The sequence below is a fragment of the Rhinolophus ferrumequinum genome, chromosome 12 (genome assembly GCF_004115265.2).
Source record: "Rhinolophus ferrumequinum isolate MPI-CBG mRhiFer1 chromosome 12, mRhiFer1_v1.p, whole genome shotgun sequence".
Taxonomy (NCBI): Eukaryota; Metazoa; Chordata; class Mammalia; order Chiroptera; family Rhinolophidae; genus Rhinolophus; species Rhinolophus ferrumequinum.
This window is the reverse complement of record NC_046295.1, coordinates 31,080,879-31,094,476: the sequence shown is the minus strand read 5'-3', so window position 1 is coordinate 31,094,476 and position 13,598 is coordinate 31,080,879. Positions and strand designations below refer to the sequence as shown.

The 13,598-nt window shown below is 36.1% G+C and overlaps 1 protein-coding gene across 3 annotated transcripts in view; it reads left to right on the top strand.

The window, feature by feature from the left end:
• Positions 1-13,598, top strand: part of RIC1 (RIC1 homolog, RAB6A GEF complex partner 1) — a 96,052-nt gene that overhangs the window by 28,561 nt on the left and 53,893 nt on the right. For 2 of the 3 annotated variants that reach the window (XM_033122619.1, XM_033122618.1), the window contains exon 3: positions 10,915-10,994. The exons of the other annotated variant lie outside the window; for it this stretch is intronic. In XM_033122619.1, coding sequence (XP_032978510.1) covers positions 10,915-10,994 — 80 coding nt within the window. The remainder of the gene's footprint in view (positions 1-10,914; positions 10,995-13,598) is intronic. 3 annotated transcript variants of the gene reach the window in all.

The window sequence follows — 13,598 nt, the reverse complement described above, 5'->3', positions numbered from 1 at the left end:
GACCCCCCCCACACACACACAGGTGTCCTCATTGTGGGCTCTGACAGGTCAGTTATAACCAAAATTGTATTTCTGTGTCACTAACAGAATCACAGTCACCTCCTTATCAACTTGTACCTTAAAAAGAAACCTCACTGACACTTTTTTTTTAATGGGGTGTGGGGGAAAAAATCCTTTACCATTTTAAGAATTGGTTCATAGTGTTTGGGAGAATGTTTTCTTTGCATATCAGAAGTAGAATATCATTTTTGTAGCTAAGATACCAGGCCATAATTATCCCTGAAGTTTTTCTAAATTTTAGACAATGAATAAGATATCCAGGCACAAGGAGCATTAACATGAATTTTAACTACTGTCTCATTTCTAGGACTATATCATTGTATTTAGGTATATGTTTAAGTATTTTTATTGTAATATTGCTTATAATAGGAAAAAGAACTCTGGAGTCCTTTGATTCTGCATTCCCATCTCGTCACCAATATGTTGCAAAGTCCTGGCTCTAGTTTATTGCTGTCCTTTTCCTTTTATTCTCATTGCCATTCCCTTAGTACAGGCCTTTATATATTTTGTCTAGATAGCCTAGAACACAAAACTTTTAGCTATATTTTTTCTCACTTAAAATGCATCTCAATTATGCATAGCTAAGACATAGCTCTTATGTTATTTTTATTTCCAAACCTTTCATTGGCTTCCTATTGCATATAAAATGTGTTCCAAGCTGCTCAGCCTAGTATCCAGGGCCTCCTGGGATCTGGCGCCACCCTGCTGTTCCAACTCTATTTTCCACTGCTTACCTTGTAATCCTTTCACACCCAGCAAAATGGAAATACAGTCTGTCCTGCCACAACCTTAGAGTTACTGTAACTGGAATTAGGACGTAATTTATTTGGGAATAAGGGAAAAGTGTCAGTTTGACTTAGAATTCCTGTTGTTTGATTGTGATTTTTTCCCTCCCAGATGTTAATGTATTGAATCGCCATACGACAGCCAAAAGCAGAGTATTCTAATACAGTGCAAGATAGCAAGTTACAGAGGAATGCAGTACTACACATTGCACCCACTTGTCCCATTGTTTCAGTTCATCTTGGTGTGTCCAAACCCTGTTTTAGAAGTGTTTATTTTGTGATTCTTCTGGATCTCTGAATTTTGCTCATGTATCCATAACTTTGCATCCTTAAACCTTTCCTTTTTGTTAGGATTGCTGTTTTTCACATTTATTATTTATTCAATCATTATCTTCAAATCTTAGTGGCTTAAAAAAACAAAACACACAATATTTGTGTACTCTCTGTGATTTGCCATGGGTTTGGTCAAGCAGTTTTTCTTCTGTTCTCACTTGCAATCACTGATGTTGCCGCTGTCATCTGATGGCTCCACTGGTGCTGGGCAGTCCAAGATGCCCTCGGTCACATAGCTGGACCTGTCCACTTTGGTTTTCTTTGTGACCTCTTATTCTCCATCAGCTGGATGAGGCATTTTTGTACGATGGTATAAGCTTTTCAAGAGAGCAAAAGTTTCTTCTATAAGTCCAGCCATGTTTTGATATATAATAAACTGCAAATATTTGAAGTATACCATCTGATATGCTTTGAAACCATTGCTGCAATCAAGATGGTGAACAGATGCATCATCCCCACAAGTTTCCTTGTGCTCTTTTTTAATTCCTCCCTCCTGCTGTGATCCATCTTCTCCCTCCAAAACCAACCACTGATTTGCTTTCTGTACTACAGGTTAGGTTTCACTTTCTAGAGTTTTATATGAATGGAGTCATACAGTATGAACTCTTATTTCTGGTTTCTTCACTCGGCATAATTATTTTGAGTTTTATGCATATTGTCGTGAATCACTAGTCATTCTGAGTAGTATTCCATCTTACAAGTGATTTATCTAATCATTTGTCGAGGACATTTGAGTTGTTTCTTGTTTTTGGCTATCCCAAAACTGGTGTGAACATTTATGTACAAATCTTTATATAGACATATATTTTCTTTTCTCTTGGGTAAATACCCAAGAGTGGAACAGCTAAATCATAAGGTTAGGTACATGTTTAACTTTTTAAGAAAATGACAAACTTTTTTCAAAGTATTTATACCATTGTACATTCCCACAGGCAGTGTACGAGAGTTCTGATTCCTCTTTGTCAACATATGGTATGTTACGCCTTTTGAATGTTAGTCATTCTAACAGATACATAGTGGTACCTCATTATAGTTTTAATTTGCATTTCTCTAATGACTAGCAATATTGGATATTGAACATCTTTCATTTGTTTATTTGCCATGTGTCTTTGATAAAGTGTTCAAATTATTTGCCCAGTTTATTTATTGGGTCCTTTGCTTTCTTATTGCTGGGTTACTAGAGTTCTTACCATGTTTCCCTGAAAGTAAGACCTAGCTGGACAATCAGCTCTATTGCGTCTTTTGGAGGAAAAACTAATATAAGACCTGGTCTTATTTTACTATAAGACCCGGTCTTTATGATATGATATGATATGATATGATATGATATGATATGATGAATATAATATAATACCGGGTCTTAATTTTACTATAAGACCCGGTCTTATAAATTATATATATAATATATATTACATATGTATTATATATTATAATATTATTTAAGACCGGGTCTTATTTTAATTTTTGCTCCAAAAGATGCATTAGAGCTGATTGTATGGCTAGGTCTTATTTTTGGGGAAACATGATAATATATTTTGAATACAATTCCTTTATTACATACATGCTTTACAAAGAATTTTTCCTAATATGTGTGACTAATCCTTTCATTCTCTTAACTTTTTTGTTTTTTGGTTGTTTTTTTTTTTTTTTTTTAAAGATTTTATTCAGGAAGGGGAATAGGACTTTATTGGGGAACAGTGTGTACTTCCAGGACTTTTTTTTTTTTTTTCCCAAGTCAAGTTGTTGTCCTTTCAGTCTTAGTTGTGGAGGGCGCAGCTCAGTGCCAGGTCCATTTGCTGTTGCTAGTTGCAGAGGGTGCAGCCCACCATCCCTTGAGGGAGTCGAACTGGCAGCCTTGTGGTTGAGAGGATGTGCTCCAACCAACTGAGCCATCTGGGAGCTCAGCAGCAGCTCAGCTCAAGGTGCCATGTTCAATCTTAGTTGCAGGGGATGCTGCCCACCATCCCTTGCGGGACTCGAGGAATCGAACTGGTAACCTTGTGGTTGAGAGCCCGCACTCCAACCAACTGAGCCATCTGGGAAGCAGGCAGCTCAGCTCAAAGTGCTGTGTTCAATTATAGTTGCAGGGGGCAGAGCCCACCATCCCTTGTGGGACTCGAGGAATTGAACTGGCAACCTTGTGGTTGAGAGCCCTCTGGCCCATGTGGGAATCGAACCGGCAGCCTTAGGAGCTCTAACCACCTGAGCCACCGGGCCAGCCCTTCTTTATTCTTTTTAATATCAGTAGAATCTGTAATGATGTCACCTCTTATTTCTTATAGTGGTTATCGTCTTTATTTTCTGGTCAGTATGACTAGAGATGTATCAATTTTAATGATCTTTTTCTAGAAAGCCTAGCTTTTAATTTCATTGATTTTTGTTTTCTATTTCATTGATTTCCGTCTGCTCTCTATTATTTCCTCTATTTTTTCTTTCTTTTTTTTTAAAAAAAAAAATTTGCTTACTTTGGGTTTCATTTGCTCATCTCTTTGTAGTTTAAGATGGAAGCCAAGGTCATTTGATTTGATTTGGGACTTTTCTTTTCTTCCAATTTAAAGCTATTTAAAGCTTTACAGGTATTTAAAGCTATAAAGCTCCTTTTCAGACCTGTTCTAGTAACATCCCACAAATTTTACTCTGACTTATTTTTTTAAACTTCCCTTTTGATTTCTTCTTTGATCCATGGGTTATGTAAAAGCATATTCCTTAGTTTCAAAATATTTGAGGGTTTTCCAGAAATCTTGTTATCTATTTCTAATTTAATTCTACTGGGGTCAAGGAACATAGATTGTAGACATTTTATTTTTATGTTTGGTAAAACCTGAGCATACATTGCTATTATTCCAGTTTTAAAAGTCAATTATCTTTTAAAGAAATTAAATTTGGATTAAATTTAATGCGACTATTTTTTCTGACTTCTACCCCGTCCTTTAGAAAGAGAGAGAATGAGACCACTTGAAGTTGTCCAAAGTTCACTGATATTTTGTCAGCTTTATTTCATTCTTTTTTTGTATTTCATTATGAATAATCTTTATTGGTATGCTTTCATGACCAGTAAGCTTTTCTTTTGTAATGTCTAATCTGCTATTAACCCCACCCACTGTATTTTTTATCTTAGATATTTTAGTTTTTATTTCTAGAGTTTGGTTTGGGTTTACTCTATTCCCTAACTTTTTGACCACATGAAACGCAGTTATAACTATTCCAATGTCTTTTTGTGCTGTTTCTAACATCTGATTGAATTCTGGATCTTTTCTTTTTTCTTTGATTAATTCATTCCACTAATATTTATCGATTACCCGTTAATTGCTAGGCATTATTCTTTTTTTGTTTTTTTTCTTTTAATTTATTTTTATTACTTTCAGGTGTACAAAACAATGTAATAGTTAGACATTTAAACCTCTTGTAAAGTGATAACCACCCCCCAACCTACTACCTCTCTGACATCTTACATAGTTATTACATTACCATCGAGTATCTTCCCTATGTACTCCACATCCAAAGACTATATATATCTATATATTTAGTTATAGTTGACGTTCAATATTATTATATTTCAGCTCTTCAGGTGTGTAGCGCATTGGTCAGGGGGTCACCGCTATGACGTGATCCCCCTGATATGTCCAGTACCCATCTGACACCTTACACGATCTTTACAACATTGTTGATTATATTCCCCATACTGTATTAACTATCAATTTGTATTTCTTAATACCTTCACCCTTTTCACCCTGCCTCCAACCCCATTCCCATCTATCACCCTGATAGATCTAGTATCTATCTGGCGCCATACCTAGCTATTTCAACATTATTGACTATATTTCTTATGCTATACCCTATATCCCCATGACTACTGTTTAACAACCAATTTGTACTTCTTTTTCCCCCCCTTCTTCCGCTTCCCCTCACCCCCACTCCGGTTCAAGCCGTTGTTTCTCAGTCTGGTTGTGTAGGACACAGCTCGCTAGCCCATGCTGCTGGTATATGAGCCTTGTGCTCCCCCCAGCTGAGGCAGTGGGTCGTAGGTCAGCGGCTCATGGCAGCTCTCGCTGGCTCACGCTGGCTGCTGGCCGCACACGCTGGTCACCAGCCCCTCCTGGCAGCACACAGCAGCCCGCAACAGTACACAGCAGCCCGCAACAGTACACAGCAGCCCACACCAACCTCCGACTGCTCACGGCAGCCCAGCTCTAGGGAGAGACGTTGTTTACAGTCTTAGCTATAGAGGGTACAGCTCACTGGCGCATGTGGGAATCGAACCAGCAACCTCGGCCTTAATGGCGCTCCAACCACCTGAGCCACCAGGGAGGCCCCAGTTTGTACTTCTTAATCCCGTCCCCTTTCACTCATCTTTAACCCCCCTCCCATCTTAAAGAAGTCCCTCTCAGAGTTCTTGTAATACTGGTTTGGTGGTGATGAACTCCTTCAGCTTTTCTTGTCTGGGAAGCTCCTTATCTGTCCTTTAATTCTAAACGACAGTCTTGCTGGGTAGAGCAATCTTGGTTGTATGTTGTTGTTTTTCATCACTTGCATTGTCGTTGCTTTTCATCACTTGCCAATATTTCCTGCCATTTCCTTCATGCCTGCAGTTTCCGTTGTGAAATCAGCTGCCAGTCTTATGGGGGCTCCCTTGTAGGTAACTAACTGCTTTTCTCTTGCTGCTTTTAAGATTCTCTTTGTCTTTAACTTTTGGCATTTTAACTATGAGGTGTCTTGGTTGGCCTCTTTGGGTTCATCTTGTTTGGGACTCTGTGCTTCATAGGCTGGTATGTCCGTTTCCTTCATCAGCTTAGGGAAGTGTTCTGTCATTATTTTTTCAAATAGGTTTTCACTTTCTTCTTCTGTCTCTTCTCCTTCTGGTACCCCTATAATGCGAATGTTGGGATGTTTGATATTGTCCCGGAGGCCCCTTATATTCCCCTCAATGTTTTGGATTCTTTTTTCTTTTTGCTGTTCTGGTTGGGGGTTTTCTGCTACCTTATCTTCTACATCGCTGGTTCATGTAATCTACTGTTGATTCCCTGTAATGTATTCTTATTTCCATTATTGTATCCTTTATTTCTGATTGATTCTTTTTTCTGTTTTCATCTCCATTTTTATGCTTCCTATCTCGCTGTTAAAGTTCTCCCTGAGATCATTGAGCATTCTTATAACCAGAGTTTTGAACTCTGTGTCTGTTAGATTGCTTATCTCCGTTTCGCTTAGTTCTTTTTCTGGAGCTTTGTTCTGTTCTTTTATTTGAGACATGTTTCTTTTTCTCCACATTTTGGCTGCCTCCCTGTGTTTGTTTTTATGTATTAGGTAGGGCTGCTATGTCTTTCCGTCTTAGTAGAGTGGCCTTTTGTAGTAAGTCTGCTGTGGGGTTCAGTGGCACAGTCTTTCTGGTCACCTGAGCCATGTGCTCCTGGTAAATCCCTTGTGTGGGTTGTGTGTGCCCTCCTCTTGTAGGTGAGCCCTGGTTGATAATTGCACATCAGTGTGAGGGACTGACCCTTGGGTTGGGCTCACTGGTTGTGAGGACTGGTCTTGACTACAATGGGAGGGTTATTGTGCAGAGGCTGATCCTATGGAGCATGATCTGCCTCAGCAGGACTCTGGTACCTGCCCAATCCTCCTCCTGGGTGTGTCATACTTGTAGATGACTAGGTGATGCTCCAGCTCATTTTGAAGATGGCCACTGGGGGTGCCAGCCCCAGGACCATCTTGGAGGGGATCTGCTATAGGTCAAATTCAGCCACAGCCTCTGCCCCACCCGGGGCCACCTAGCGGGAGCCAGAAAGAAATCCACAGATGGCTGCCCCCTGTACTGTGCTTGGAAGCGCCTTGAAAGGCCAAGCCACAAACCAAGGCTGGCTGCCGCTAGTGCAAGCTTAGGACAGCTCAGCCAGAGGCACAGGACACTCTCAAGCCAGATGCTGATTGTCTGCATTCCGCGAACCTTTGAGAGACAATAGAATAGGTAAGTCTGCAGCTTGAGTGAAGGCAGGCGGTCTACATGAAAAAGCCACTGAAAGCAGCCTGGATATAACCGAAAGTTGGGCGGGGACAGTAACGGAGAAGGCTCAGAAATGGCAGCCGCCTGTGTCGCACACCAGGAAGTGGGGGCTCAACAAAGAAACCTGGCCTCACCCAGCTTCCCCATCCAGGAGAAAGCTGCCTCTCCAGCCCCCGTCTTAAGCCAGACAATTCCCCACCATACATCCCTGCCACTTTTCCAGTTGCTGCCCCAGCCCTGGAGCTCAGAGCCAGTGATTCTGTTGGTGGGTAAGTCTGCGCGCGGTCCCTCTAAAGGAGCGCCTGTGAGTGCAGCTGCGTTCAGTATCACTCAGTCACAATCTCTGCTGTTTTTCACAGCTAAAAATTATGGGACTTCTCTTCCTGGCACGGGAACGCTGGGCTGGGGTTGGGCTGGGATCTCTCGCTCCTTAAGGGATAAGGGGGGATCCCCACAGCCGAAATAGCCCTCCTGATCTTTAATGGTCACATGTGGGTGTGGGACCAGCCCATTCCGCATGTTTGACCTTCCTACCAGTCTGGAGGTGACTTTTTCTGCAAGTCCTTAGTTGAAAGGCTTCAGTTCAGCTTGATTTTAGGCAAATCTCGATAATGACTAGTTGTAATGTTGATGTTGTGAGAGAAGGTAAGCACAGTGTTTACCTACTGTGCCATCTTGGTTATGTCTGTTCTCTGGATCATTTTTGATTGGTCCATTTTTCTCCTTAATGGGTCTTGAGTTTTTTTGCCTATCTGCATGTGTGGTAATCTTTGATTGGATGTCAGACATTGTGATTTTACTTTGTTGTGTGCTGAATATTTTTGTGATCCTGTAAGTCTTGAGCTTTGTTCTGGGCTGTAATGATCTTACTTGAGACAGTTTGATATGTTCATGTCTTGTTTTGTGCTTTGTATTGCAGGGTTGAATAGTACTCAATCGAGAGCTAATTATTCCCCACTACTATCAAGTTTTTTTTTTTTTAAATTAGTCCTCTGGTATAAAAGAGTGTGATAATATTAGGGATAATAATTTTGATGAGTAATGCCAAAAGGTAGTCATCACCTATTTTTGAGAGTGTATGTGATTTACAACTGATTTTATAATTTTCCGTTTAAATACATTCATATGTGAATATACAAAGTCTGAAAGATCATAGACTAATGTTAGATCATTATCTTGTATGAATTGGGGTGGTTAAATTTATGTATTTGAACATGAATAATAAAGAAATAAAGCTGAAAACAGAAACCACCATTTACAAAGCAGTGTAAAGAACTAAAAAGTACTAGTATGTTATTTCAGCCTTATTTGAAACCTGACATGACAGTATGTTAGGATAGAAGATACTTCTCTAAATCAAGTCCTTATCTTTAAATTATTATAGAAATCTTTGTGATGCATCATTTAGGTCGTTGGAGCTAGATGCGTAAATCTGTTCTATTCTTTATAATACAAATGGTATATCTGAAAAGAGAAATGCATTATGAGTTGAAATTCTGAAGTATCTGGTGAATTCATGTACATACAACCATTGGATGATGGTAGTGGAAGGTATTAGGATTGTTGTGTACAGGTTAAGCGTTAGTTATATTTAACAGTTGTTGATTTGTCTCATGACACAGTGGGATTTAAAGTCTTCCTGTTTGCAGAAAATTACTCTTTATAGTATATATGTAAAGCTGCAATCATAAAATAATATTTAAAATATGTTTAATTTTGGGTAGGAAGGGAGAACTCCCCAATGATCACCAAAGCAAAATGCAAACAAGCAGTTAATAATAATATCATTAATAACCACCCCAGATTTCAAACTCTTCTTTTTAAAATGTGGAATTAGCTGAGGTTGTTTGCATCGTTTTTCAAATCTTCATTGCTAGATTTGCAATTCATAAAAGTGTTAAACTTCAATATTCACACCTCTCTGACTGAATTTTTATGAATTATTAATGTCTTTTTAAAATATTGTTTATAGTTCTTTTTCTTCTAAGTCGCATTATTAGAGACAAGTCTATCTGTTCCATCCTCTATTTAAGTAGTTAGTGATTTTTTTCTTTTATCCTTTTTATAGGCTTTATCATTATGTATTTATGACCCTAATTCATGGATATACAAAAGAAAGGGACATGAAGACTTTTTAAGTTGCGTACAGAAATTGTTGGGCCTCTGTGATTAAAGCCACAAATTCTAGTAGTGTGCCTTGGAGACAGAAAAAAATAAAGATACGGGATGATAACAGGAAAGAGAACTCTTTGTTTTGTTTCCTTAGAAAAAATAGTTCGGGGGGGGGGGTGTGTGTGTGTGTGTGTGTGTGTGTGTGTGTGTGTGTGTGTGTGTGTGTGTGTGTGTGTGTGTGTGTGTGTGTGTGTGTGTGTGTGTGTGTGTGTGTGTGTGTGTGTGTGTGTGTGTGTGTGTGTGTGTGTGTGTGTGTGTGTGTGTGTGTGTGTGTGGTGTGTGTGGTGTATGTTATTTGCCTAAGTACTAGAACATATTATTTTACTTTTCTAGCCTATATAATATAACAGTAGAGTTTACAAATTTTAAATAGTCACTAACCTGCATAGGGGTCATGATGTCTGTGAAACTTTTTATGGTTTGATGTAAATTCATTTTCCTTTTGATCCCATATTCTCCACATTAGAAGAATATAAAATTGCACATGAAGAATTAGAATGATCATCTTACTTGAAGGAATCTTAGCCTTTTTTCTTTTGTATGTCAATATGTTGAACTAGAGGTTTGGGATGTATTGTGAAATAGTAAAGTTTACAGTTAAAAAATAAAAAACTGGCTTTGCTAAAGAAATTAAGTGAGTGTTTTCTCTGGCATTCCTTTAAGTAAAAAACAGAAAGCCAATACTAGGAATAAATTTGAAACCTTGAATAGCTTTTTTTTTCAGTTTTCTTTGGTTCTACTTTGGGCAAAAGCCCACCTGCTTCTAAAATGACAAGAATTCAGCATTAGTATAAAGTAGTTTGGGCAAAATATTTGTCACTTCACTCTGTTATGTGTGAAAATCTTTGGTTAGAAATAGGTAAATATTTTCTATATTTATATGAATGTAAAATGGTTGTTTGAGCGTCAGAGTCATGGATATATGCCATGATCATATAATGGCACTATTTGTTTTAACACAATTAATAATTTTCAAAAATTTTGTTAACTTAAACAAATTAGCTGATGTTCAAATTTTGGAAATTGAAGGTTTGCTCTGTTTTCCTGCTGTGTCTCAGGGTATATTTTGTAGTAAGTCAGAGGCCAGTTCATTGATTTTGAAATATATAACTGTGTCATTCTGAAGTTATACAAACTTTATTTGAGTAGAGTCAAGAATTTTGTCATACTGTTATGTACTATTTGGCAACATTGTTGCTTTAAAAACTTGGAAAATTATTTGCCATATTTATTTGCCAGAAGTTCTGTATATTTTGCAAAATAATCATCTATTATTGAATAATACAATTTTAGAATATTAAGTTCTATAATATAGTATGAACTATTGATTTCAATGACATGTCTGAAATATTTTCAAAATATAAAACATCCTCTGGATTCTTAAACAAGATGAGTTATATTAAAATGAAGTCATTTTTTTATTTGTATAATTAGACTATAGCTCTTCAAAGTAGGGTTCTTAAAATTAAAAGTGAAGTGTTTTCAAAGTAAGACTATGTATAATTAAAATTTAGGGTTGCAGTCATAGACTTACCCTTTAATTTATGGTAAATAAAATTTATCTTTCAGACAGCAAATGGCTACATCTTGTTTTTTCATATTACATCTACAAGAGGGGACAAGTACCTTTATGAACCAGTGTATCCCAAGTAAGTTTGTCTTTCATTCTTTTAATATTTGGTTTGCATACTTTATATTCACCAAAACATTACAGTTCTGGGTTGTCTGAAGTGATTAAAATAAGCTAAGCCAGCATTTCCAAAACAGTGTTTCAGAAATTACCAGGTCTTTGAACTGTCATTACTTGAATAAAGAATTCTGTAACTAAATAAGTGTGAGAATCTTGCATGAATGTACTATATTCCTTCTTGGACATTCGGAATTATTGTTAATATACTACAGATCTAGCATTTGTAAGTCCTTGTCAGGGAGGACCTACGAGATCATGAAGGGAAGAGGTGAAATGTCAGGAAACTGAAAAGGCACTTTTTCTTGTATATTCTTTTGTATATGGATAGAAAAAATATGTACTCCAAACAGTGGTTAGAATTTGAGGGAACTTGGACTTTCGGTCTTTAAACAATGTTTTTCTGTATATTTTTCATAGGTTTTTTCCCCCTTACTTTTTTTTAGCCTTTCTTTTGAAATAAAGTCACATTTTATTGAAAGAACTTTTGAAATAAGAGAACATATAATTTTAGAGCATAACATCTTTTTTAAAAAAGATCGAGCCATTAAAGTTGTATGAAAATATAAATGAATATTACATTTCTACATGGGGGAAGATGGCCAAAGTTTATTAGGTATTTAAGAAATTAAAGGGAAAATAGAATTCATTATGTGAAAATTTAAATTTCTGAGAATTAACAGGAAAAGAAAGAACAAAATTAAAAGGGCAAGGAACAAACTGAGGAAAAATTTTGTAGCATCTAGAAACAAGGCTTACTATTTTTTATAAAGGAGTCAAACATAAATTGCTAAGAAATACAAAGATTTCAAAAGATAAATAGGGAAAAGAAACCTCATAAGAGGAAATATAACAACTAACAAACACAAGAGAAACTTGTTAATTAGTGACTCAAACTAAACAGTAACTCAAAACATTAAATACAACAATTATTTTTCAAAAAACCTACACATTTCAGTATATAAAATAGTTTTTTTTTTCTAATTAGCCGTACTTTCTGGAATAGTACAATATGTTCTTATATACTTCTGCTAGTAGATTTACACAAAGGTATAATAATAGAGAATTGGTTTGTAAGTCAACTTGGTATATTCTTCTCAAATAATAAGCAGTCGTTAAATATAATGTCTCAAAATGTTATAAACTTGAGAATCTGATCATATTATAATGCAAAGTGAAGAAACAAGTCACACAAAATTATATATGTAATAGGACCACAACTTTGTAAAACAAAACAAAAAAAACAAACAAAAGTCATCTAAAGAAAAAAAGCAAGAAATATATATATAAATATATTTATATAGAGATATTTATAGCAATTGCTCCCAAATGGTAGAACTGTAGTGTTTTTCATCTTTTGATTTGAGTTTTCCAAAATTTTTGATATGCATACATTATATTGTGGTTAAAAAAAAGTCACTTATTTGAAAAATCTAAAAAAGTCACAATTTTATTTAAAAATGGCGTTATGAAAGATTCTTTAAATAACACTTGTTAATATTCTTGAGAATACACTTTGGGAAAGGCTAACGTTCGCCATGTAGGATATAGCTCATATTCCTTTATCATAGATTTTAAGGAAATACTAGATTTTCTTGATGATGTAGTCACGTTTTTTAATAATAAATATAGTGTTAATTGAGGTGTTAATCCTGAGTTTTGGAAATCTTTTGTAAAGTACAGAAATTCTTTTGGTAATGGAATTTAATTTGACTTTTTTTCAACAAAAATCTTTAATGCAAAAACCCTTTTGGCATATAAATTGTACTGTTAAAATGGTATGGACATTGTGATAGGTAATTGATGTATTTAGAAATTTTAAATTCAATTTTATGGGTAATATAAAACTTACTATTTTTTTTCATTCTGTGTGATAATATTGTGAGCCTTTTGAAGAACTGTTGTAATCAGTGTCTAAAATATGATTTACTTGTGCATTTTGAACTACATATAAACCCATTATATTGCGCAGTTTAGATAGACATGCTTCTGTAAGTAAGAAGCAATAATCAGCATCATCTGAACCTCACTGGATTAATTTATACTACTATAGGGAGGCTGGGTAGGGAAATAACATGTCTTGAAACAGTGAAAAATACCATTTTCTGTATTTCAACTCAGCTAACATGATTTACATGTTTACAGTGTTTTGGATTAGTATTTTGAGAATCACTTTTTGTATTCCAGAAAAGTTTTAAAAAAGAGTTTCTTGCCTTCTGATTCTAAGACTCCAGGGGATGCAACTTAATTTGAGTTGATGAATTTTGCTGTTTTTGAATGTGTGCATTAGGCTAAAGAACTCATAAAGAACATTGTTATTTTTAATTTGAGTGTTCTTCCATATATTTTATTGAAGATTTGGGTTTTAATACATGAGCTCAATAAAATGTAATAACTTTAGAGCAGCATTGAATATCAGTGGTTAAAGGAATAGGGTTTTGCATCAGATAAGCCTGGAATTGAATATCAGCTCTGCCTCTTTTCAGCGGTATGACTTCTATTAAGTTATTTAATACCTCCAAAACCTGTTTCCTCTTCTATAGAATAAGATAACAGTACTAATTAT